The 27176-nt window shown below is 42.7% G+C and overlaps 1 protein-coding gene and 1 long non-coding RNA gene across 2 annotated transcripts; one reads left to right on the forward strand and one right to left on the reverse strand.

Moving 5' to 3' along the window:
- The first annotated feature begins 83 nt into the window (after nt 1-83).
- Nucleotides 84-24388, forward strand: WDR86 (WD repeat domain 86). The gene is made up of 6 exons (XM_083377011.1): nt 84-418; nt 3098-3239; nt 5493-5931; nt 12240-12375; nt 23302-23405; nt 24142-24388. The coding sequence occupies exons 1-6, from the start codon at nt 256-258 to the stop codon at nt 24358-24360; spliced, it is 1203 nt and encodes a 400-aa protein (XP_083233137.1). The 5' UTR covers nt 84-255; the 3' UTR covers nt 24361-24388.
- LOC310648910 lies at nt 23186-26393 on the reverse strand. Its single transcript, XR_014494174.1, has 3 exons — nt 26193-26393; nt 24692-24809; nt 23186-23212 (listed from the first exon to the last, which is right to left on the reverse strand). It is a non-coding gene; the product is annotated as an uncharacterized lncRNA (long non-coding RNA).
- Between the last annotated feature and the right edge of the window lie 783 nt (nt 26394-27176).

Below are 27176 nucleotides of genomic sequence, written 5' to 3' on the forward strand. Positions count from 1 at the left end.
CACCCTGGCCACACCCACTCAATCTGCCATGACCACCACAGACACACCCACCCAGTGGGCCACGCCCACCTGGTGATAAATAAGTGGGTTTGGGGTTGCAGTTTGGGAACTCTAAAAGGTTTGCCATCACTGCTTTTACACCAAAGGATGGCACAATCAGATTTGATGTTGTTTGTTTTCACAAGGCCTTTTCCTGATCTTAAGATGATCTGGACTTGATGGGTGTCCCCATCCCAGCCTCTGCCTTGTGGCAGAATGGGGAGCAGTTCTTCAGCCCTCAGAATTTGCACTGATCACCAAGGGGGCATCAACTGGATCAGCCTGAGTCCAGACGGGCAGTGGCTGTTAACAGGCAGTGAAGATGGCACAGCACGGCTCTGGAGCACTGCCAGCAACGAGTGTCAAGCCCACTTTCAAGGTAGGAAAATTACAGAATTACAGAATAACAGAGTTGGAAGGGACCTTAGAGGTCTTCTGATCCAAAATTTGTCCTTTGGTTCCAGAATATAAATTGATTATGGACCATCTAGTCAATACTGACCCTCAGCAACTGCATAGATGGACATTCTCCAGGGTGAGCTATCTCCAGTCTGGTCCTTCAGAACTTCCTATATGGTTCACCCACTTCTGTTGGAATGTAGTCCATCCATGTTGCTGCTGACCATCCTCTTCTCTTTCTTTCCACCTTGCCCAATATTATAGATTTCGCTATATAAATCTATATAAGGAAGCTTTGCCTTTGCAGTTGGTTGACTGACTGATGAGCCATGAAGTTGATGTTGACTCTTGATGATCTTCTCCAGAATGATCTGTCCCCAGCCTGGCTGTTCAGGTCTTCCAACAGTGCACCCATTGCTGTATACAGGTAGTCCTCAACTTACAACCATACATTTAATGACTGTTCAAAGTTACAATGGAACTGGAAAAAGTAGCTTGACTATTTTTCACACTTAGGGCCGTTGTAACATCCCCATGCTCACATGATTAAAATTCAGGTATTTAGTAACTGGCAGGTATTGATGACAGTTGTAATATATGGGGTCACGTGACCACCTTCTATGATCTTCTGACAAGCAAAGTCAATGGGAAGCCAGATTCACTTAACAATTGTGTTAGTAACTTAACAACTGCAGGGATTCACTTAACAACTGTGGCAAGAAAGGTCGCAAAATGGGTCAAAAACCAATTTCAGAACTGTCTTGTTCAGCAAAAGAAATTTTGGGATAAATTGTGGTTGTAAATTGAGAACTATTTGTAATAAAGTCCATCTACCTCTGGGACATAAACTCTTCCAAATTGTCCAGTTGTATGGAAAACATAGATATGGATATGGTGTGGGGATTAAGATTTTGGCCTAGAAACCAGAAAATTGTGAATTCTAGTCTCGCCTCTGGCATGAAAGCCAGCTGGGTGACTTTGGGCCAATCACCAGGAGACTGTGAATTCTAGTCCTGCCTTAGGCATGAAAGCAAGCTAATGACTTTGGGCCAGTCACCAGGAGACTGTGAGTTCTAGTCCCGCCTTAGTCATGAAAGCCAGCTAAATGACTTTGGGACAATCACCAGGAGACTGTGAGTTCTAGTCCCGCCTTAGTCATGAAAGGCTGCTTGGTGACTTCAGGCCAGACCCTTTTACTCACCCCAACCCACCTCACAGGGTTGTTATTGTGGGAAAAAGAGGAAGATGATAGAATATTATGAATGTTTGCTGCTTTTTAGTTATTTATAAAGTAATAAAGGTGGGATAAAAATTCCAACAAATAAATATGGATGCCATATAGCTGGGTCAGTGACCTCATAGAAGCATTAAGCAGTGCAGTGTGGCTGCTTTAGGCTTTTGTTCATGTGCCCTTGCACTTAATCGCATGCACAAGCATGCTCGTTTTTCCTGCTATATCTCTTGACTGCCCTGTGGTGATGATCTTCAGCCCAGAAGTGAGCTAGTCCTTGGCTGTCCTGCTTTTAAAATAGACATTATAGGCAGAGAGCCACATTAGGCTATGATGGCAAATAATCTGAAGCTTTTTCTGACTAAAATCCTGAAGTAGAATTTAAATTGGGGTGAGGTTGCGGAGGAGGAATCTATTGTCCCACCCCAATTTTCCCCTTTATAATCAGTGTTTCTCAACCTTGGGCACTTTAGGATAGAAGGACTTCAACTCCCAGAATTCCATAGCTGGGATGGTTGGCTGGGTAATTCTGGGAGTTGAAGTTCACCCCTCTTAAAATGGCCGAAGTTAAGAAACACTGCATTCGCAGGAAATCCTCTATAATTTTTTAAAATGTAAAGATATTTTATAGTGCTTGTTTTCCTGCAGATGTTTCATTACTGTGTTTATAAGCATGTTGCAAAGCCCAACAGTTATAATAATAAATAATAATAAACCTTTATTGTCAAAGTACAACATGTGTACATTGAGATTAGCTGAGCCTCCCCCCCCCCGTGCTCTCTCTCCCCCCAACACACAGTGACAACAAACCCTCCACCCCACCACACTATGTGAACCAACTACACCACACACCGGCCTCCCAAGTCAATTCTGCATAAGATTATGTCCCATTTAAAAGCCTAACAGCCCACGGATAAAAGCTATTTTTCAGCCTGTTGGTACGGCTGGCTATATTCCTGTATCTCCTACCGGATGATAGGAGAGTAAAGAGATACCGTCCAGGGTGTGAGTCATCCCTGAGAATCTTCCTCACTCTTCCAAGGCAACGAGCCCTGGCGAGGTCATCCAGTGGTGTCAGGGGACAGTCCACAATGTCTTGTGCTGTGCTCACTACCCTCTGTAATACTTTCCTGTCCGCGGCTGTCAGACCAGCATACCAAACCACAATACCATACGAGAGGAAGCTCTCTGTAGTAGACCGGTAAAAGAGGGTCATTAGCTGTTGTTCTACCCTGTTCTTCCGCAAGACCCTAAGAAAGTGAAGCCTCTGTTGGGCCTTTCTAGCCACCTGGGTTGTGTTAACTTTCCAGGTCAGATCTTCACAGAGGTAGACTCCCAGAAATTTAAAGGAGTTCAGCCCTAAATACATTATCCACCACTGAAACAATAGCGATAGGATTGATCTGTATGTTTATTCATTCGTTCTAGGTCATGAGAGCTACATCACATTTTGTCACTTAGAAAATGAAGTTGCTTTCACCTGCAGCGCAGATCACACTATCAGAAAATGGGATGTGATGAGTGGAAGATGCCTTGCTATTTATCGTGGACACACATCCATCGTGAATAGGTACGTATTAGGGTGATTAGTTTATATTACCTAGACTTGCTGTCTCTCTCCTCCAGTATGTCATAAGTGTTGTGATTCAGGGTCAGCCTGTGGGTTCGGCAGTTGGGTCGGACGACTCAGAGGAGGAGGAGGGGGGTGTTGAACAGCTTGCTGAGGGGGTTGGAGAGCTTGCTGATGAGAGCCCTCAGCCAGGCCCCTCCCACCTGGTCACGACAGAGACCCAGCTGTGTGAGCCTGACAGCGTGGATGAAGATGACCCACAGCTGGCCCTGTTCAAGGACGCCCGACGCAGGAGGCAGTCAATCAGGAGTAAACAGAGGAAGGCAATGGGGCACTTCAGAAGGAGGCAGAGAGAAGCCACACCCTGAACTGTATAAAAGGGGAATGCGTGGGAGGGCTGGTTTGCTGAAGGCAACCGCTTGATTAGTTCCTGTTTCATAGCTCCTGTTTCATGGTTGGTGTCCTGTTTTGCTCTGTTTTATCTTAATAAATTTGGCAGGCTTAATTCCAGCCTCTTGCCGTTTGTAAAGGGGTTGTTCCTGCCTTTTCTGCAGGGCTGGTAGCAGGCTGGTACAGAACAATAAGAGTTGAAGAAGTAACAGCTGCATCAGGGCCAGCCCCTGCCTAATTTCTACTCCTCATCAGTGGTTTTTTGGACGTTCACCCAAAGAGGTGCATAAAACATTTTGAATTCAGCGCGCATTAGATTTGAAACATTCCCATTTCGTGGTTCAGTTCTGAAAATGTAAGAAACAGTTTGAAACTTCCATGCTTGAGCTCGGAATGCTCCTAAAACGATTGAAGCACCCCATTTTGTCCCCCAGAAAGTTACAGGGTAGTCCTCAACTTACGACTATTGGTTCAGTGGACATTTGAAATCATGACGATGCTGAGCAAAGGATTACTTATGACCTATAACCAAAGCTACAGCTGCTGCAGCACCACTATGTTTGCTTCCTTGTTTTGGAAAGGCATAAGCAGATGGCGCAGATAATAATATCCAGCACATTTAACCTTAATGAATTTGCTTTGAAATATCATATGCTCTAATAGATTCCCAAAGGATTGTACAGACATCAGTTTACAATAGGCCTCGAGGTTGGTTGTTTTGAGAATTTGAGACAGGCATATTTTGTTCAATTAGCATAACAGAATGACAGAGTTGGAAGGGACCTTGGAGGTCTTCTAGTCCAACCCCCTGCTCAGGCAGGTAACCCTGTACCATTTCAGACAAATGGCTGTCCGGTCTCCTCTTAAAAACTTCCAATGATGGAGCACCCACAACTTCTGGGGGCAGGTTGTTCCGCTGATTAATTGTTCTCACCGTCAGGAAATTCCTTCTTAGTTCTAGGTTGCTTCTCTCTCCTTGATTAGTTTCCATCCGTTGCTTCTTGTCCTGCCTTCGGGCACTTTGGAGAATAGCTTGACTTCCTTTTCTTTGGGGCAGCCCCTGAGATATTGGAAGACTGCTATCATGTCCCCTCTCGTCCTTCTCTTCATTAAACTAGATATACCCAATTCCAGCAACCCAATTTCGGAAATTAATTTTGGAAATACAAAAAAGCTATATTTCTGTGGAGGAATTATTAATTCTGCATCCCACAGTTCATTCCAAAGCCTAAAACTGCTCAGCCTAAACATGCTTCCTTGAATAGTCATCTATAGGAATCCACTGTGAACACATTCTACAGAAGTTGAACAAAAAGCCTGCAGTCAACGTTTGTGGAATTCTTGGCAAGGCAGAAATTTATAGTACAGGGAGTCCTTGATTTGCAGCCATTTGTTTAGCAACCATTCAAAGTTACAACCACACCAAAAAAGCGACTCATCATCAGTACTCGCGCTGACAACCATCACAGCATTCCCCAGAGTCACATGATCAAAATTAGGCTGCTTGGCATTTATTTATGATGGTTACAGCACCCCGGGATCATGTGATCACCATTTACAAACTCTTTAGGCAGCTGTCAATGAACAAACTCAATAGTGGAAGCTGGGTTGGTCTAACAACCATGTGATTAACTTAACCACCCTGGCAAAAATGGTCATAGAATTGGGTGCAATTCATTTAATAATTGACTTGCTTAGCAATGGAAATTCTGGTCCCAGCTGTGATCGTAAGTCGAGGGGTAACTAAAGTGGAAAAGCTTAATCTTCAAAATGAACTTTCTACACAAGTGGAACATATGGCTTCTATGTTACTTTGTTAAGCCGAGATGAGAAGGTTAGTCAGTGACCGTTTTCTCCCAACAGGATCCTTGTTTTCAAGGATTACCTCTTCAGTGGATCCTATGACAGGACTGCACGCTGCTGGAGTGTGGATAAGGAAAAACCGATCCAGGAGTTTAGGGGCCATCGCAACTGCGTTCTGGCCCTGGCACTCTACTCTTCGAAGGATGTCCTTGAAGAGGAAGAGGCGGAGGAGAAGATAGAAGAGGTGGAAGAGCTAAGCCAAGACTTCCTGGTGACCGGGAGCACGGACTGCACTGTCAAGGTCTGGTGGGTGTCCACTGGGCGTTGCCACCAGACCCTGCTTGGACACACTGGGGCAGTCCTGTGCCTTATACTTGACGCTCCGAACAGGGAGCTCTTTTCGGGAAGCACTGATTATACCATTCGGACTTGGAACATTGTGACAGGGGAACAGTTGAGGGTCTTCAAAGAGCACCAAGGATCAATCATTTGCCTAGAGGTAAGAGAGGTTGCATTTCTTCCAAAGGTGGTGTTGAGGTTTGCAGCATTTGTACAACTGGTATTTTTTGGGAGGAAAAAACATACAGGAGAGAGGAAGCAGATTTGAAGAAGGACCAACAGAAGAGCTGGGCGTACAGAGTTGGAAATGGATCCTCAACAAAACAGCATCATCCTAACATATCTATCTCTGTCTGTCTGTCTATCTGTTTCTATCTCTATTATCTGTCTGTCATCTATCTATTATCTATCCTATCATCTCTCTCTCTCTCTCTCTCTCTCCATTCATCCATCCATCCATCCACTTGTCTGTCTGTCTGTCTATCTATCTATCTATCTATCTATCTATCTATCTATCTATCTATCTATCTATCTATTTCCCCCCCTCTCTCTGACTCTCATCTATCTATCTGATTTATTAGATTCATTTCTCTTTTCAAAGCAATTCTGGGTGACCTACAGTATCGAAAGCAATAAAATCATGAAAGATAAACACTTCTAAAACAATAAAAATATAAAATATTCTTGATACAAGAAAATAGTTGTAAGCCATAAGATCTCTGGGCTGAGTTGATTCACAATCCAGCATATCTGCTGTGGCTAGGAGAAAACTAATTGACTAACTAACTAACTAACTAACTAACTAACTAACTAACTAATCCATAAGGTGGGTTTTGGATGACCACATTAGAAAAACTCAGCTATTGTGGTTTCCGAACCCCATGGTTTATGACTGTAATCTATGGACCCAAATACTACAGTATATTCAAAAAACCATGGTTTAAGAAAACCATGCTATAGAAAGATGTTTGAAACTATCCCTGTATGAGGAAGTAGTAGAGGAGATGGATATTCATGAGTAGCAAAACTTGGAGAATTTCTGGGGAGCAGATGTCAGAGCAACAGATGTTACTGTGTTCTTTTGTTTCTTTGTGTTGTTTTTATTATTTCCTGGTTGAACAATAATATCTGCATTGAAGCCAAATCATAGATTCCATGGAAAATGTTTAATATCTATGTAGGGTAATTAAGAAATTGTAATGCTTTGGTACAAGTAGTTTTCAACTTACAATCCCAACTGGGGCTACAATTTCCATTGCTAAGCAAGGTAATCATTAAGTGATTAATGGTCATTAAAGAAATTCAGGTTCCCCCATTGGCTTTGCTTATCAGAAGCCACCTAGAATAGTCATTGTTAAAACTGAATATATAGGTAGTCCTTGACTTATGATCACAATTGAACACAAAATTTATATTGCTAAGTGAGACATTTGTTTTGTTTTTTAAACAAGTTTTATTAATTTTCCAATTTTCCATCAAAATATCAAAATGTTTAGAAAGCAACGTGGTGATTGGGTAATCAATAGTCCAGTAACAAAATCATTTGTACCTATCTGAACTAAGCAATATGTGTATTTTAGATATGACAACTATTATGTAATGAAATAGGGGAAATTTGGGTTACCCGAAAGTTAAATACTATGGATCTTAGAGATAGTTCTTCAGTGGAGGCTATTTTTAATAGAAGTCAGTGAATGTCCACCTCCACTATTCCTGGGAGTTGTTTTCCTCTTTCTTTTCCAGCTTAACAAGTAAATAGGGTAATAGGTCTCTGTAGAAATAGGAACTTTTTGGGACCCCCAAATATCCAAAAGATGAAAGTCCAAATTTTAGTTGTTTAATTTAGTTATATTTTTCTTTTCTTTTCAAAGCTTTAAATCCCCAAGTAGGCAGACACCGCTATTCCAAAGTGGGAGAAGAAATTTTCAAAACTCTCCCACAGGAAAATAGTTGGGGGAATAAGAAAGGTAGGGTCTCACCAAGTTCGTCCACGTTCCTCATGCTTGTTAGTGCTTTTGGCTTTTGGCTGGTATGGCTTGATGATCGGCCATGTTGATGGCCAATCTTTTCTTCGTCGGTCCAGAGGAACTGCTCCGGATCAAATAGAGGGACTCCTGCCCCTCTGCGATCAGTCAGAGGGCCTCCTCACGGTTGTCGCCCCTCCAGGGCGACTTTCGACCCTTTTCAGGGTCTTCCAACAAAGGAAAACCGGGTGGCGGGGAAGAGAACTCTTGGCACACGTCCGCCAGCGCCGCGAGGGCAAACCGGAAGCCTGCGAAGTGAGACATTTGTTAACCAAGTTTTGCCCCACTTTATCCCCATGTTCTTGCTACAGTTGTTAAGTGAATCACTGCAGTTGTTAGTCACATGATTGTTAAGTAAATCTGGCTCCCCATTGACCTCGCTTTTTCAGAAGGTGGCAAAAGGTGATTGATTATATGTCCCCAGGACACTGCAACCGTCATAAATATGAGTCAATTGACAAGGTCTGGATTTTAATCATGTGACCATGGGGATGCTGCAACGGTTGTTAAATGTGAAAAACAGTCATAAGTCACTTTTCTCAGAGCTGTTGAAACTTCAAACTGTCACTAAAAGAACTATTGTAAGTCGAGGACTGTCTATTGTTAAAAAGATTCTTTTTCTGACTACCACTTTTCCTGTCCCTTCCAAATCTTAGAAAATCAATCCTTGCTTTTATTGATGAAAGGTACATCTGTCTTTTTAATGAAAAAGAAAAAAAAGTATGTTTCTTCTTGATTGACCACTTTATTTTATTTTGACATAAAACCAGCAAAAAACCTGCATAGGTTTTCTTATAATAAACTTGGTATGTGTCTGGTGATATAGGATACTTTGAGCCTGAGGCTCTGTTGTTTTTCCATTCCATTAGCCACATGAATGTTGTGGGAGATTACATGGACATTTTTTAAACATTTAAAATAATGGATCACTTTTAGAAGCATTCATTCCTTCAAGAGATTTTTGGGAATGGACTGATGGATTTGCAACACAGAGAAGCTTTGTGAATATTAATCAAGTATCTATCCAGGCATGTTTTCTGTAGAGCAGTGCTTTTCAATCTTGGCAGCTTTAAGAAGTATGAACTGCAACTCTCAAAATTCCTCAGCTAGCATTTTGATTGGGGAATTCTGGGAGTTGAAGTCCACATGATTTTAAGCTACCAAAACCGAGAAACATTTGCCTAAGAGGAAAGGTTTTCAGTATACAAATATTGGTAGAGTAAATTGAAAATGTAGATCTTGAAGGTGGAATATACAGTGTCCTCAGGCTTTGTAACCGCATCTGTGTTTTTACCTTTGAATGTTATTAAGTAAATACCTGTAGATGAGCTTGCTTCAAACTTTTCAGTCTGAATTGCTTTTCCTGGTTCATCCAGAAATATCTGTCCTTAATTCAGAACATTTTATATTAGAAATGCAACAAGTGAGATTGTTTTAGCACTAGCAATAGCACTTATATACCGCTTCATAGTGCTTTACAGCCCTCTTATGCAGTTTACAAAGTCAGCCCCCAACAGTCTGGGTCCTCATTTTACTGACCTTGGAAGGCTGAGTCAACCTTGAACCTGTCAGGATCAAACTCCTGGCAGTTGACAGAATTAGCCTGCAATACTGCATTCTAACCACTGCACCACCATGGCTCTTATTTTACATGTATCAGTATCAGCTTTGGTGTCTTATTGAATATTGTATAGCATATCTTTGTAGCAATATACTGTTTCACAGTGCTTTACAGCCCTCTCTAAGTGGTTTACAGAGTTAGCACATTGCCCCCAACAATCTGGGACCTCATTTTACTGACCTCGGAAGGATTGAAGGTTGAGTCTACCTTGAGTGGTGAGAATCGAACTGCCGAACTGCTGGCAGCCAAGAGTCAGCAGAAGTAGCCTGCAATACTGCATTCTAACCACTGCGCCACCAGGGGTCTGATATCTTCACATTTGCACCTTTCAGTAATGACAGGCAATCGTAATGATGACAATAGTAATAATAATAATAATCAATAGGCATTCAGTGGGACACAGGTACAGTATAGGTGGTACCTTGCTCAACAGTAGTAACTATGAAAGGGATCTCGGAGTCCTAGTGGACCATCACTTAAATATGAGCCAGCAGTGTGCTGCAGCTTCCAAAAAAGGCAACACAGTGCTAGGCTGCATTAACAGAGGGATAGAATCAAGATCATGTGAAGTGTTAATACCACTTTAAAAGGCCTTGGTAAGGCCACACTTGTTAAGGCTACACTTGGAATAGTACATCCAGTTTGGTTGCCACAATGTAAAAAAGATATTGAGACTCTAGAGAAAGTACATAGAAGAGCAACAAAGATGATTAGGGGACTGGAAGCTAAAACATATAAGAAACGGTTGCAGGAATTGGTTTATGTCTAATTTAATGAAGAGAAGGATGAAGGGTAACATGATAGCAGTGTTCCAATATCTCAGGGGCTGCCACAAAGAAGAGGGAGTCAAGCTATTCTCCAAAGCGCCTGAAGGCAGGACAAGAAGCAACAGATGGAAACTAGTCAAGGAGAGAAGCAACCTAGAACTAAGGAGAAACTTCCTGACAGTTAGAACAATTAATCAGTGGAACAACCTGCCTCTAGAAGTTGTGAATGCTCCAACACTGGAAGTTTTTAAGAAGAGACTGGACAGCCCTTTGTCAGGTTTCCTGCCTGAGCAGGGGGTTGGACTAGATGACCTCCAAAGTCCCTTCCAACTCTGTTATTCTGTTCTATTTGAAAGTGTTCCAAGCAATGTACATAAATTGATATAGATAGCTGACTGGGAGAATCTAAAAAAAAAAAAACTGAATTTGCTTTATCCCAGTTTTTCTTAACATCTGAATAAAGTTTCCTCTCTTTGATGGCACGTAACGCAGAGTGCCTGCTGAAGCTAAGCAGTGTGATTTCAATTTAATGATAGAAAGAAGGACTTTATGCACATATTATTGAATTCATAGCTCACATGGATTGTGGACTGAAGAACTTTTCAGATGATGTCTATTGTCCCCACATAACTGTACACTGTAAATTTAATCAAATGCAATTAATAAAAAATATTGTTTGGACCAATAAATAAATGATACCCAACTTTTTTTCTCCACCCCAAACCAACCCAGCGATGCCCTCACCGTGATGTCCCGGTGCCTGGAGGCGGTCCGGGTCTGGATGGGGAGAAACAGGCTTCGTCTCAATCCTGCCAAGACTGAGTGGCTGTGCATACCGGCATCTCGGGTCAGCCAGACTATTCCATCTCTAACGATGGGGGGCGAGGTGTTACCCCCCGTTGATAGGGCTCGCAACTTGGGCGTCCTCCTAGATTCGCGGCTCACTTTTGAAGATCATATAGGAGCCGTGACCAGGGGGCTTTTGCCCAGGTTCGCCTGGTGCGCCAGTTGCGACCCTACCTGGACCGAGATGCCCTACGCACAGTCACTCATGCGCTCGTGACCTCCTGTTTAGACTACTGCAACGCTCTCTACATGGGGCTGCCCTTGAGGACTACCCGGAGGCTTCAACTGGTGCAGAATGCAGCCGCGCAAGTCGTGATGGGGGTCTCCCGATACTCCCATGTAACACCTCTACTCCGCGAGCTGCATTGGCTTCCGGTTGCCCTCCGGGTGAGATTCAAGGTGCTGGTGATGACCTATAAAGTCCTAAATGGTGAGGGACCGGGATATTTGAGGGAACACCTGCTGCCAGCATCAAGTTCCCTCCGTCCAGTGCGCTCCCACAGGGAGGGTCTTCTCAGGGTGCCGCCGGTTAAAGATTGCCGGCGGATAACACCCAGGGGTAGGGCCTTCTCAGTGGGTGCGCCTGCCCTCTGGAACCAGCTGCCTGCGGAGCTTAGGACTGCTCCCGACCTCCGTTCATTCCGCCGGGACCTGAAAACCTGGCTCTTCGAGCTCTCTGGCCCAGGCTGAGAATTTTTTAACTTTTAATTTTAACTGGGTTTTTTATTTTTCTCAGGGTTTTATTTAATCTTTTTAAATTTGTTTTAACGTTTGTATTGATTTTCTTTTAAATACCCTGTAAACCACCCTGAGTCCTTCGGGAAAGGGCTGTATATAAATCTAAATAAATAAATAAATAAATAAATAAATAAATAAATAAATAAATAAATAAATAAATAAATAAATAAATAAATAAATAAATAAATCCACAGGTCCTACGAAGTACTGCTTCACTAGCTTTCAAGACTAGCTTCATCTTCCACAAGTAGTGAGTAAACGTCTCCCCTACCTAATTTTTGACCTCTTTTGAAGGCCACTAGGACTTGGTTCCACGCAGAACGTTATTTCAAAGGTCTACATTACACTTTCAGCATTGATGTTACTGTTTGTACCTCCTTCCGTTATGAAGAGAAAAAGCCAGATTGAAGGGTAACTGTGACTTCCAGTGATTTTCTTCGTTAACTTTCTGTTCTTTCTTTCTGTCTCTCAGCTTGTGAATCGATGCTTGTATTCAGGCAGCTCGGACAAAACAGTAAAGTGCTGGTTGGTTGACAGTGGAGAGAGGATACGGACCTATAAGGCTCATAAACACAGTGTCAGTGCTTTGAAATATCACGCTGGAATATGTAAGTTCCAACCAACTCCGTCCTACGTTTGTTTGGTTAAGTGTTGGGTTTATATTTTGACAGGCACATCCTCATCTTATTCTCACCATAACAACCTTCTGAAATAGATTATGGTGAGGGAGAAGGGCCACACTTTAGCCTCTGCTCTTTTATGGCTGAAGGACTTCAACTCCCAGAATTCCTGAGTCAGCTATGCTATGTTGAATTCTAGTCCTGCCTTAGACATGAAAGCTGACTGTGTGACTTTGGCCAATCAGCAGGAGACTGTGGATTCTAGTCCTGCCTTAGGCATGTAAGCCAGACAAGTGTCTTTGGTCCAATCCCCCTCTCTCTCATCTCAACCTACCTCACAGGATTGTTGTTGTACAGAAAAAGAGGAGGAGGAAGGAATATTATGAATGTTCATTGCCTTGAGTTACTTATAAGGTAATAACAGCAGGACAAAAAACAATCTAATTATAGTCTAGTTCAGTATCTTCATATCTTCACCATCACACCACACTGTTTCTGTGGGAAATGGCAGCGGCTTGAGCTTAAAAAAATGCCTTTTATTTTTAAGAGCTGTGGTGGTTAGAATGCAGCATTGTGGGCAAACGGTGCTCACAGCCAGAAGTTTGATTTTGACCTGCTTAAGGTTGACTCAGCCTTCTGTCCTTCAGAGGTAAGTAAAATGAGGACCTAGATTACTGGGGGCAATATGTTGACAAGCGGTATATAAGTCTAAGTGTTGTTGCTGTTGTTATTGTTATAGACATCACAGCAGAATGTTGAAAACCTGTCAGAGTTTCTCTTTATTACATCTTATACCAAGCAAACTCAAGGCAGGGCTATTTTGAGTTTCTTTCTGGTGCCTTTTGATTCTGAGTAGTCTTTTCCGAATCTTCACCTATCTCAGGGGTAGGCAACTTCGGCTCTTTTATGACTCATGGACTTCAACTCCCAGAATTCCTGAGTCAGCTGACTCAGAAATTCTGGGAGTTGAAGTCCATGAGTCATAAAAGAGCCGAGGTTGCCTACCCCTGACCTATCCTAATGGTTTGTTCACCTATTCCAGGGCCAGGTTTATCTTTCATCACACCTAGGGGAGTTTCCACTGCTGGACAGGTTGTCAGCTTTTTCAGGTACAGGAGAACAGGAAAGAGACTCCACAAGTCTAGCTAAAACTACACTGTATGGATGTAGTGTTGTGATTTAGGGTCAGCCTGTGGGTTCGGCAGTTGGGTCGGACGACTCAGAGGAGGAGGAGGGGGGTGTTGAAGAGCTTGCTGAGGGGGTTGAAGATCTTGCTGATGAGAGCCCTCAGCCAGGCCCCTCCCACCTGGTCACGACGGAGACCCAGCTGTGTGAGCCTGACAGCGTGGATGAAGATGACCCACAGCTGGCCCTGTTCAAGGACGCCCGACGCAGGAGGCAGTCAATCAGGAGTAAACAGAGGAAGGCAATGGGGCACCTCGGAAGGAGGCAGAGAGAAGCCACGCCCTGAACTGTATAAAAGGGGAATGCGTGGGAGGGCTGGTTTGCTGAAGGCAACCGCTTGATTAGTTCCTGTTTCTTGGTTTGTGTCTTGTTCCGTTTGTTTCTGTATCAATAAATTTGGCAGGCTTAATTCCAGCCTCTTGCCTTCTTGTAAAAGGGGTTGTCCCTGCCTTTTTTGCAGGGCCGGTAGCAGGCTGGTACAGAACATGTAGGTGATAGTAGGCGAATCTCCTCCTCCTCCTCTTTCCCCATTTTCTGTTCTGGCCTTAAGGCATGTTTCTGTGGTTATCTCCTTGGCTTTCTAAAGGAGGAAAAACATAGCCCAGACCTCCCATTCTTTGTCCAGTATCTTCTCCACTACATCACACTGGCCCATGGGCTTGAGAGAGGGACCAGTCCAGAGTCATAGAGCTCCTATAATAATTTGTGGGGATTAAACCTGGATCTCTCCACCCAGATCCCATATCTTCACCATCTCACCACATTGAAAGTCCATCCTCAATTCTGATTTTTTTTAAAGACCTTCCACTATCTTAAAGCTTGGTTAGCTGCATCCCACCCTTCCCTGTGGAAAATGAAAGCAGTAGTTTCTGGTAGTCCCTGGATAAATATTCAGAAGAAAGCAGGATTCAGTCACTCTCTCCCTTTCTTGAACAGCAGACCAAGTCTTGTTCATTTAAAAAATAAATGCTTCCAGATGGTACAAAATCATCCCAGCAGTTGGCAAAGCTTGCCTGATTTCTTGCTTTCTCAGTGAGGAAAAGGACTTTCTAAATCCTTTGTATGTCTTTTCTTTATAACCAATTTCATATCCTTTCAGGCTGTGTTGACACTAGCAACCCATTTTTATTGTGGATTTGAAGCCTTACTGCAGTCCATCTAACCTGGTTGATATTTGGCCTGTTCTGCATTCTCCTTGTGTTCAGCAGATGTATTTGAAAGTATTGAGATCATGTTTGAGGAGTGTCTAGGAAACTCTACCGCAGGGGTGTCCAGCCTTGGCAACTTTAAGATTTGTGGACTTCACTTGCAGGATTCAGCTTTGCTGGCTGGGGAATTCTGAAAGCTAAAATTCACAAATCGTAATAGTTGCCAAGGTTGGACCCCACTGCTGTACTAGATAGGACCCCACTGCTGTACTAGATTCTCAAATATCTGTCTTGTTTTAATTGTTCTTTTTAACTACATGTATAGGGGCATAAGGGACGCTGAGCTTGTCGATCAGAAGGTCGGCAGTTTGGCGGGTCGAATCCCAAGTGAGTAGCAGAGTGAGCGCCTGTTACTCGTCCCAGATTTTATTTATTTATTTATTTATTTATTTATTAATTTAATTTATATACCGCCCTTCTCCCAGGGGACTCAGGGCGGTGAACAGGGCAATATATAAAAACTAGATACAAAAATTAAAATTATTAAAACATGATTAAACAATGCCCATAAAATTAATACAAATTTAAAATTAAAGTCATTTATAAAAATCCCACCCCGTCCCATCAGGCCAGGCCAGCTTGTTTAAAGAGATGGGTTTTAAGATCGCGCCGGAAGGAGCGGAGATCGGGCGCCATCCGGAGCTCAACCGGAAGATGGTTCCATAAATCCGGTGCACCCACAGAGAACGCTCTCCCCCTGGGGGCCACCAGTCGGCATTCTTTGACCTGTGGCACCCTGAGGAGGCCCTCTCTGTGGGAGCGTACTGGGCGGAGGGAAGTTGACGCCGGCTGCAGGTGCTCCCCAAGGTATTCTGGACCCATGCCATGAAGGGCTTTGTAGGTCATTACCAACACCTTGAACCTCACCCGGAAGACAACTGGTAACCAATGCAGCTCGCGGAGCAAAGGTGTGACATGGGAGTATCGGGAAACTCCCAGTACAACTCTCGCGGCTGCATTCTGTACCAGTTGGAGCCTCCGAGTGGTCTTCAAGGGTAGCCCCATGTAGAGAGCGTTGCAGTAATCAAGACGAGAGGTCACGAGCGCATGAGTGACCGTACGTAAGGCATCCCGGTCTAGATAGGGCCGCAACTGGCACACCAGGCGAACCTGGGCGAAGGCCCCCCTAGTCACAGCTACAATATGGTCTTCTAAGGAGAGTTGTGAATCTAGGAGGACTCCCAAGTTGCGAGCCCTATCTACAGGAGGTAATGACTCACCCCCCATAATGAGGGGTGGGATATCCTGAATATCCCGAGATGCCGGTACGCACAGCCACTCAGTCTTGTCAGGGTTGAGTCGAAGCCTGTTCCTCCCCATCCAGACCCGGACCGCCTCCAGGCACCGGGACATCACGTTGAGGGCATCACTGGGGTGGTTTGGGGTCGTAATGAAAAGTTGGGTATCATCAGCATACTGATGATACCCAACTCCAAAACCACGAATGATCTCACCCAGCGGTTTCATGTAGATGTTGAACAGGAGAGGCGAGAGGACCGACCCCTGAGGAACTCCACAAGCGAGAGGCCTCGCGGTCGACCTCTGCCCCCCTGCCAACACCGACTGCGAGCGTCCCAGGAGATAGGAGGAGAACCACTGAAGAACCGTGCCTCCCACTCCCAATCCCCTGAGACGCCGCAGCAGGATACCATGGTCGATGGTATCGAAAGCCGCTGAGAGGTCTAATAGGACTAGAACAGAGGAATATCCCCTGTCCCGAGCCCTCCAGAGATCATTCACCAGCGCGACCAATGCCGTCTCCGTGCTGTACCCGGGCCTGAAGCCCGATTGGTACGGGTCTAGATAATCCGCTTCATCCAGGACCAGAGGGAGCTGGTGCGCCACCACACTCTCAACAACCTTCGCAAGAAAGCGAAGGTTGGAGACCGGACGAAAGTTATTCAAAACAGCCGGGTCCAAGGCAGGCTTCTTGAGGAGAGGTCTTACCACCGCCTCTTTCATTTTCCCCTTTAAGTGGGAAAATAGAGATCTTCCTCATGAGTAAGTTACTTGTAGCTTACTTTTGATGATGGCTTTCAGCTTACTTCTCACCTCTATCCTCCTATTTTTTTTTATTTTTTTGTGCAGAATAGAATACAGAATGCAAAATAACAGTTTTGGAAGGGAACTTTAAAGTCTTCTAATCCATCTCCCTGCTCGAGTAGGACATTTCAGACAAATAACTATCTAAACTCTTCTTTAAAACCCCCAACTATGGAAAACTCACAACCTCTGCAGGCAAGTCATCCCACTGATTAATTGTTCTCACTGTCAGGAAATTTCTCCCTAATTCCAGGTTGCATCTCTGTTTGATCAGTTTCCATCTGTACTTCTCTTCTTAACTGGTTTCCACCCATTGCTTCTTGCCCTGTCTTCAAGTGCTTTGGAGAATAATAGGTCAGCCCCCTTTTCTTTGTGGCAGCCCCTCAAATATTGGAAGACTGCTATCATGACACCCCAATCCTTCTTTTCGTTAGACTATATATACCCAGTTCCTGCCTCTAAATAATTTGCAGAATGCATTTCAACCATTATGCATTTCAACTATTAAGAAGAGATTGGACAACCATTGGTCTAAAATGGTGTAGGGCAAGGGTCCCCAAGCCCTGAGCTGTGGCCCGGCACTGGGCTGTGGCCTGTCAGAAAATGGACCGTACAAGTGGCAGGCGAGTGGGCAAAACTCCTTTTGCGCAAGTAGAAGGCGTGCACACTCATCCACATGCTTGCTGCTTGCGTCGAACCATCCCCTCTCCGCTGCTGCTGGCTTCGCCACTGGTCCACAAAGACAGAAATTTTGGGGACCGCTGGCATAGGGCCTCCTGCTTGAGCAGACAGTTGGACTAGAAGACTCCCATGGCCCTTTCCAACTCTGTTATTCTGTTAATTAGCCCTATCAGATCTTTTTGGTGGTGAGCATCATCGTACTAGGGACGCGGTGGGTCAGTGAGTTAGGACACTGAGCTTGTGAACCAGATGGTCAGCAGTTTGGCGGGTCGAATCCCGAGTGCCGCGTAGCAGAGTGAGCGCCTGTTACTCATCCCAGCTTCTGCCAACCTAGCAGTTCGAAAGCACGTAAAAATGCAAGTAGAAAAATAGGGACCACTACGGTGGGAAGGTAACAGTGTTCCATGCACCTTTGGCGTCTAGTCATGCCGGCCACATGACCACGGAGACGTCCTCGGACAAGTGCTGGCTCTTCGGCTTTGAAACGGAGATGAGCACTGCCCCCTAGAGTCGGAAACAACTAGCACGCAAGTGCAGGGGAACCTTTACCTTTACCTTTTATCATCGTACTACCAAGATCAAAATTTGCCATTTGGGGAATATCGATTCCCTACAGTACACCTTCTCCAGGAAGTGCCTGTCAGAATATTGCTGCCCATCTCCCCCTTTCTCATGGGTCAGTTTTTTCAACTGCTTATTTCTGTGCAGCTCTTTTTGATGGTCCTGGGAGAAACAGTTGGGACAGATTTGGTGTTTTCACAACATGCCTCAGTGACGTCAGTTCAAACCCAGCATTTTTCACCCTTAACAAATTTTAAGATGTATGGACTTCAGCCGGCTGGGGAATTCTGAGAGTTGAAGTCCACATATCTTGAAGTCACCCTGTTCAGAAAACACTGGTTTAACCATATAGAACAGGGGTCCTGAACCCCAGTCCGTGGATCAGCATCAGTCCGCAGCATGTCAGAAACTGGGCTGTGCAAACAAGCGAAGCCCATCCGCGCAGTGCAGGGAGCATACGAAACCATGCCCCCACCGGTCTGCGGAAAAACCTTCTCCGTGGAACTGGTCCCTGGTGCCCGAAAGGGTGGGGGCCGCTGCTATAGAGTATCGGATCATTTTGGGGGATAAAGTGAGCCTGATGGACAATTACCTCCTTTAGGATTCTTACAACACACCAATTTCTCATTAACCAGATTCAACACGATGCGGAACTAAGGCCAAAAAACCGACAAGGATTCGGTTCCTGTCAAATTGCAAGAATTCAAAAACTTGCAATTTGGAGCTTCTTAGATCTACTTCAAAGGGTTCAAAAATCGTACTTGGAGAGCCAGTGTTTATGAGAATGCATTGTGGGTGAGATTCAAGGTTCTGGTAATGGTCTTTAAGGCCCTTCATGGCATGGGTCCGGAGTACCTCGGGGATCACCTGCTGCCGGCGTCAACTTCCCTCCGCCCCGTGCGTTCCCACAGAGAGGGCCTCCTCAGGGTGCCACCGGTCAGAGAATGTCGGCTGGTGGCCCCCAGGGGGAGGGCCTTCTCTGTGGGCGCTCTGGCTTTATGGAATCAGCTGCCGGTCGAGCTCCGGATGGCACCTGACCTTCCGACGCGGTCTGAAGACCCATCTATTTGAACAAGCCGGCCTGGCCTGATGGGGGATGTGTTGGGTTTTAATGGGGATTTTTATATTATTATTGATTGTTTTAGCTGGGCTACTATTTAATTCTTTTTAATTTTTGTATTCTGTATTTTTATATATGCCCTGTTCACCGCCCTGAGTCCTTCGGGAGAAGGGCGGTATACAAATATAATATAATATAATATAAATAAATAAATAAATAAATAAATAAATAAATAAATAAATAAATAAATAAATAAATAAATAAATAAATAAATAAATAAATAAATTGTCTGTACCTTTATTTCATTGATTTAAAACATTTATATAACTACCCATTTTATATAATTAATTCTAGGGGTTCCCAATAAAGTCACACGTGCATTTACAGATAGTCTTCAACTTACAACCGCAATTGGAACTAGAATGTCTGTTGCTAAGTAAGCAGTTGTTATGAATCATGCAGTCATTAAGTGAAGCTGGCTTCCCGTATTGATGTCATCTGTTGGAAGCCAGCTGGGAAGGTCACATGACTCCTGGATGCTGCAGCCATCAAAGATACACACTGATTGCCATCATGGGGATGGTGTGACCGTCTTAAGTATGAGGACCGGTTGTAAGTCACTTTCTGCAGTGCCCCTGTGGCTTCAAATAATCATTAAATGAATGATTGTAATTCAAGAACTACATGCATAATATAACGATGATGAAGTACATCTTAAAAAGAAATCTTTAGCCATCTCCCTGGTGAAAGAAATAAAACATGCGCCAAACTTTGAGTGGCTTCGTTACAGCAATGTATAAATCGCCTTTGGAAAGGGTGACTCAGTTACCCCACCCAGATTAGAAGATGGAAATAAATTCAAGGTTTATTGATATCAGTGTTGGAACAGTGTAGTAGCAGTAAAATTTTGTTTCCAGTCTTGTAAGTTGCAAAGTTGTTTTTTGGCTTTAGGGATGCCTGGCCTGTAAGGATAACAGCTGGTCTGTTGGAGTTGACAAACAAACCTGGATTAATTTTCAATAGTACGATAACTTTCAGATGGAATTGGGGGAGGGAGAGAAGCTATCACATTCCATGCAAAAATGCCCTTTTTTTTGGAAAGACATTATGCTGGAAAATGAGTTGTTCTATTTTTTTTCAAACAATTAACTTTGTAATCAGGAAATACCAGACTTAATTGGCGAATATGATTCGTTATGACACACAGGATTGCTCTAAGGATCCATAAATGATCTCTAAGTGGTAGAAAAGGGAACTAACCGAATATATGCAATCTTTATTTTTTTTAAATCTATTTTACAACTTGTTTCCTAAATTATAACTCTTACAGTAGAAAGACATTGAGAGAAGGGATAGGGAAATAAATGCTGCTAATGTATGGCAGTGAAATTTGGACCATAAAAAAGGCTGAGCGCCAAAGAATTGGGGCCTTTGAACTGTGGTGCTGGAGAAGACTCCTGTGAGTCCCTTGGACTGCAAGGCGATCAAACCGGTCAGTCCTAGAGGAGATCAAACCCGACTGCTCTTTAGAAGGCCAGATCCTGAAGCTAAAACTCAAATACTTTGGCCACCTAATGAGAAGGAAGGACTCACTGGAGAAGAGCCTAATGCTGGGAAAGATTGAGGGCAAGAGAATAAGGGGACGACAGAGAATGAGGTGGCTGGATGGAGTCACTGAAGCAGTAGGTGTGAGCTTAAAGGGACTCCAGAAGATGGTAGAGGACAGGAAGGCCTGGAGGAACATTGTCCATGGGGTCCTGATGGGTCGGACACGACTTCACAACTAACAACAACAAAGGAATGATCAGAAGGCATAGCCCACAGCTCCATAACGGCAGAGAAAGAGACTCAAAGCACTATTCTTAACTTCTCATGCTGTAAAAGATTCTTTCAGACTTGCAAGATTCTGCCCGCGTAGCCTTACATTAGGATTAACTAAGCTGGTTGTTTTTCCTGTCAGGCCTACCTGGTAAGGGTGACAATTTGCCTGCCCATATTATTTTGGAACAGGGAGGAGTTATTTGGACATTTTAATGTTAAGAAATAAAATTTTGAGTAGTGCAGGGCATAAATACTTGACAGAGATATGTTCTTTATTATTAAAAAGTCCTTTAATTGTTAATTCCTCATCAATAAGCAGCAAAAATTAAACTGCATGATTCACCTGGTAAAATAGCCCACCTGATATTGTTAATGAGGTTCTATTACTATGATAAAACATTTCAAGGATAACTTGATTTGTGTGTGGTTTGCTTAGTTCACAGTAGCAGATAGGAAAACACTCCAGAGGGTCATTACCATCCCCCAGAGGATTATTGGCTGCTCTCTCCCCCCCCCACCCCAGCCAGACGAACTGTACAGTTCCCCTTGTCTTAAGAAAGCTCAAAATATTCTTAAAGACTCATCTCAGCCCGGACATTCTTTTTTTGAACTATTACCATCTGGCAGACGGTACAGGATAAAAACAAAGACAAGTAGGCTGAAAAATAGTTTTTATCCCAGAGCTGTAACCATATTAAATACCACAATATAGTGCAACATTAAAGCGCAATATTAGGGGCAGTGCAATGGTGAATAGAATGTGAAGGATGTGTGTGTGTGTGTGTATGTATAATGTATGTTCTTATTTGTGGTTTTTACTTGTGTGTAGTGTGCACTGTGGACAGCACTTAATTTTGTTGTGAGTTACACAGTGACAATAAAGATATTCTGTTCTATTGATGTTCCCAATAAATTGCAATTGATTGCAATAGCTTGATTTTCCAAATGGATATTCAGTTAAATTAGCTTCACTGAATGAATGCTTTGGTTTGCTATTCATAAGCTAAGTGCAACAGAACATTTGCCTTGAAGTCAAAATCCATCAGTGTATTTATATCAAGGAAATTCTGTTGTTGTCTGTGGCAAAAAGTACTAATTCCTGTTTTCTTCTTATTAAACTGCTTCTATATAATGGATTTATTAGACATTTAACACCATCATTATGGGACTTTTCATGTTAGCAATAAAATGAAAAGCACTTTAAATACTAATTCCAGCATAATCTGATATGGTTAATTAGTTTTGCATATCACATTGACTTACTGTAATTACAATTAATAACAACTCCCTTGATTATAGTTTTAGTTCATAGTACAGTATGGTAAATCAATATAACTAAGCATGGTTATCTGAAAAAACATTTCTAATACAGGTAGTCCTCGACCTACAAGTAGTTGCTTAGCAACCATTCAAATTACAACGGACCCTGAAAAAGCTACTTTTGACCCATATTCGACTTTGGCCCCATTTGCTTAAAGACTACTACAAAAAGGTGGTAAAATCAGGCACTGTCACATGGTTACCTGCTTTACAACTGTCACATTGTATGAGTAAAAGTACAGGTTTAGGACAACCTGTAAGTACTACCACTTCCAGGAGTAAAAATATAGTCAGCCAAGTATAAGCATTATAAAGGATGAAAATCAACTAAAATGAACACAGAAATCATTCCTAAAAAAATGGATTTAGAATTCCCTTCTCCTGAATTTCATTGATGCATAAAAATGTGTCCCTCATAGCCTATTTCAGAGGATTACTTCAACAGCAAAAGAACTCTCTATATTCTGATATCTATAGTTTATAGAGAGTTATATTTTGCCCTATTCACCATACAGATTTGAGTTTAGGTAATGCAAAAGACTTAATATTTCATCCATTTTGTTCTCTACTTTTTATTTGACCAGCTCATTTGCTTCTTATTTTGATTTGCCCCTAATCTTAATCTTTGGTAGAGTTATACATTATAGTTACAACATTATTACCCTTATTTATTTTCCATTTTATTTTAGTAGGCTGATAGCGATAATAGCAATAGCACTTAGACTTATATACTTATATGCGCCGCTTCATAATCCTTTACAGCCCCCTCTAAGCGGTTTACAGAGTCAACATATGGCCCCCAACAATCTGGGTTTTCATTTTACCCACCTTGGAAGGATGGAATCTTCAGCCAGTCAGGATCAAACTGCTGGCAGTCGGCAGAGTTAGCCTGCAAGACTGCATTCTAACCACTGCATCACCACTGCTATTCTCTGATCCTTTGGGACTGTAATGTAATGGGATACAAATATTCTAAGAAATGCATAATGTAAAAAAAATCTGAATACACCTCCCATCCTTGTTTTTCCTCATCAGTGTTTACTGGAAGTGGTGATGCTTGCGCTAGAGCGTTTAACACAAAGACTGGCATTCTGCAAAGAGTGTTTCGTGGTCATAAGTTGGTTATTAACTGCATCCAGGTAAGCTGTCAACATTACAGATTCTTTGATTTTGCTGTAGATGAATGAGTTGATACCACTTCTGTCCAAAATATTTATGAGGCCATTTCATTTTAGATACTCACAGAAGACTGCCCTTTCATCAATAATGTTTATTACAAAAAATGTACCAATAGAAGATAATATTTATAGATTAGGGCTGAACTGTGGAGCCCCTGATGTTCTCTGAGCTTGGTTGTTTTCTTGCAGATCTTTCACTATCTGATTAATATCATCATCAGTGCTAAAAGGAAGAAGGGTTTGCTCGCTGGTGGGGTAAGCTACCTGTATATAAACAGAGAGCAAACCCTTCTCTCTTCTAGCACAGGTGATGTTACCTAGTTGGGTTATGATACTTCTGCAATAAAACCGTCAGGCTCACAGAGTACCACGGACCCCACAGTATCCTTCTTAAATTCTTCCTCTGCTTTTTTAAAATTTTGTTAAACAACTTCTACACTTATAAACAAAAATGCTAAGGAAATACGACTGCCCATACTTTCCTAAGCTCCTCTTAGCTCCTCCTTTTGTGTGAGTTGTTGGATGACTTTAGATTTTTCTTGAATTATATGTATAGATTGAAACTGGATCAACCCACATTTCCACGTAATCGCTCTGCTTTGTAAATATGCCAAAGCCAGAAAGCTCTTGTATTTGCTTCTGTCTTGTGTTGTGAGTGTCAATGCTAAGCAGTCTAAGTATGGCCCTGTTGTTCCAGATTCACAATGAATTATTGTACACAGCTTCCCACGATGGCACACTGAGGATCTGGGACATCCGGCAGATTTGTAAACGGAACAAGCGTCGTTTGAAGGAACGGTCTATCCAGGGTAGACATTTCCACAAGGGAAGCCTACCTCGCCTTTTCAACAACAAAGTGGGTTGTGTGCTTCATCAGGAAAATGGAGGACCACGGGAAACTATGGAACTTGAGTGAAAACTGGAGGAGATGATTAACATGAGTAGCAAACCAGGAGAACTTATGATCTTCTTCCCAGCTACTGGCTAGAGTCTAGACCATCTGGAGCTCAACCTTACCAAACCTCATTTTGCTTTGTGCCTGGCTGGCACTGCCCAGCACCTACCTGGGGGTTGTGTTTCACATGAAGAAACAGACTAGAGTATGACAGACTAAAATATGACAGACTGGAGTGTGGCACCCCCCCTCCTCAGATATGGGACAAATTTCTATCTTGATGCCAATGGAAAACAATGCTTGCTCACATTCTTGAATCCAATACATACACAATATTATGAAGGAGGCCTACATTGCTAGTTTATTGAACTGTGGTGCTGCTTCTTGATTGGTGGATCATAGGATGATGCCCAGACATTGTTCACATTGGGTGGTCCAGTGCTTGGGAACTGAATTCCAAACAACTAATGCTATTGGAAGAGGCAGAGTAATAGATTTTTAAGGAACAGGTATACAAAGTGAGTAACAGAGTGAGTGCCTGTTACTCGTCCCAGCTTCTGCCAACCTAGCAGTTTGAAAGCACGTAAAAATGCAAGTAAAAAAAAGCGACCACTACAGTGGGAAGGTAACAGCGTTCCATGTGCCTTTGGCGTCTAGTCATGCCGGCCACATGACCACGGAGACGTCCTCGGACAAACGCTGGCTCTTTGGCTTTGAAACGGAGATGAGCACCGGCCCCTAAAGTTGGAAACAACTAGCACACATGCGCGGGGGAACCTTTACCTTTATACAAAATTTATCAAATTGGAGGGGGAAAACATCTAAAGATACATCCAAAAACACGAAAGAAAAGAACAGATGCTTTACATGGGAGTTGATATCTGTGCCATTTTTACAGATAGTTGAGGCCAAGTTTGAATCCAGTTGAGCATGTTTTATAGTTGAAAAAAATTATCTTCCTCTCTCACTTCATCCTGAATTTGACTGATCAGTAGTCAGTATAAATCTATTTTGGATTGACAGGGCCTTCTGTCAGTGCTCTATACCATTGTTCCTCAACGTTGGCAATGTTAAGATGTCTGGATTTCAACTCCCAGAATGCTCCAGCCAGCTCAACTCAGTTGGCTGGGGAATTTTGGGAGTTGAAGTCCAGATATCTTAACGTCGCCAAGGTTGAGAAACAGTGCTCTCTCCAGTTTTCACCAATAATTTAAAAACATCATAACCACGTACCATACGTTCCCCAACATACTTTTTTCTACATTGCTTCCCCAAGTACTGTATGTATATCATTTTTGCATATTTTTAAAGATATAATTCTCTGCTGAGAATTCCACAGAAGGCTTGGGGAAGCTTTAAACAATCGTGCAGGACAACACTAGTGTGACTGCTGCTTAAATTTATATTTTCATTGCCCTGGAATTGCTCGGCACCACTTTCAAACGCTGGTCATGAAAAGTGCATAAATGTGTTTCTGAACATTATTGGCCAGACTAAATTACATTTGATAAAGAAATAAATTGGCTCTTATTGTAAATAATCTTTCTCAGGAGAAACTGCCCAACAAAAGCAGCTTTCAAGCTGGCAACTTGCAGGCTAGACTTAAATGTTCAACCTATGAACGCAAACGAGATGACAATTTCCATTGCTAAGCAAGAGAATTGTTGCAACCATTTTCACAACCATTTTGGCCCTGGTTGTTAAACAAATCACTTCAGTTGTTAAATGAGCGATGTAAGTTATTAAGTGAATCTGGCTTTCTGCTCCCCGATTTTGCTTGTCAGAAGCTGGCTGAGAAGATCAAAAATGGATAGCATATGACCCAGCACACTGCAATTATCATAAATACATACTGATTGCCAAGCACCCAAATTCTGATCATAATGTAAACTTTGGGGATGCAGTGAGAGTCCTGAGGACTGATCTTAATTTCCCTTTTTCAGTGCTATTGCAAGTCACTGAATGGTTGTAAGTCGAGAATTTCCAGTAATCTTCTCTCCCTTTGAATTGGCTTGAATACCCAAGATGTCTTTAAAGCATTCTGGTGGATTATACAAAATAATAATAATAATAATAATAATAATAATAATAATAATAATAATAATAATAATAATAATACCATTTTGATACTTGAATCATCAAGAAAGAATCAATTTCCACTGTAAAAAACCCTACAAAGCATTCTTTTTCTTTAAAAACAAATGACTGAATTTACAGTTCAATGTGGGAACATATTTCAGTATTGTTCCAAATGTGAAATAAGATCTTGAGATCTTATTTCTAAAAGCAAATCCACTCATTCCCTCTGTTGACTGCTTAGCTCAGGTGCACCTATCCAGCAGCAGAGCAGAATAGTTTGAAGGCATCAAGGGACATCAAAGCAACAGCCCGTTATGTCATATACTGTAGATTAAGGACTTTCTGTAGATGACATTCATTCACCCTTTCTTGTAGTTTTCAACTTTGATTTTTACAGAAACTGGATGCAGAGGAACTTTTTTTTATTGAAAAGTTTTTCAATACATTTTATCTTTAACAAAACAACCCCTCCCCACCCACCCCCTCCCTTCCCAACCCAACCCAACCCTCCCCCCCTCCCCAGATGCAGAGGAACTTTCAGTTCTGATGCAAGCTCTTCTTCTGAGGGAGATGTGCTTGGGTGCTACAGAAGAATTCTTGGCTGGGGAATTCTGGGAATTGAGATTCACTCCTCTTAAAGTTGACAAGGCTGAGAAACATTGATCTAGATTCCATTGGTTAGATTAGAAGATGTAAAGATGCATTTTTGGGGGAGAAGGAACATTTTAACGAATTTCCACAGGACTGAAGATGAATTC

This window comes from Vipera ursinii (genome assembly GCF_947247035.1).
Source record: "Vipera ursinii genome assembly, chromosome: Z".
NCBI classification, from domain to species: domain Eukaryota; kingdom Metazoa; phylum Chordata; class Lepidosauria; order Squamata; family Viperidae; genus Vipera; species Vipera ursinii.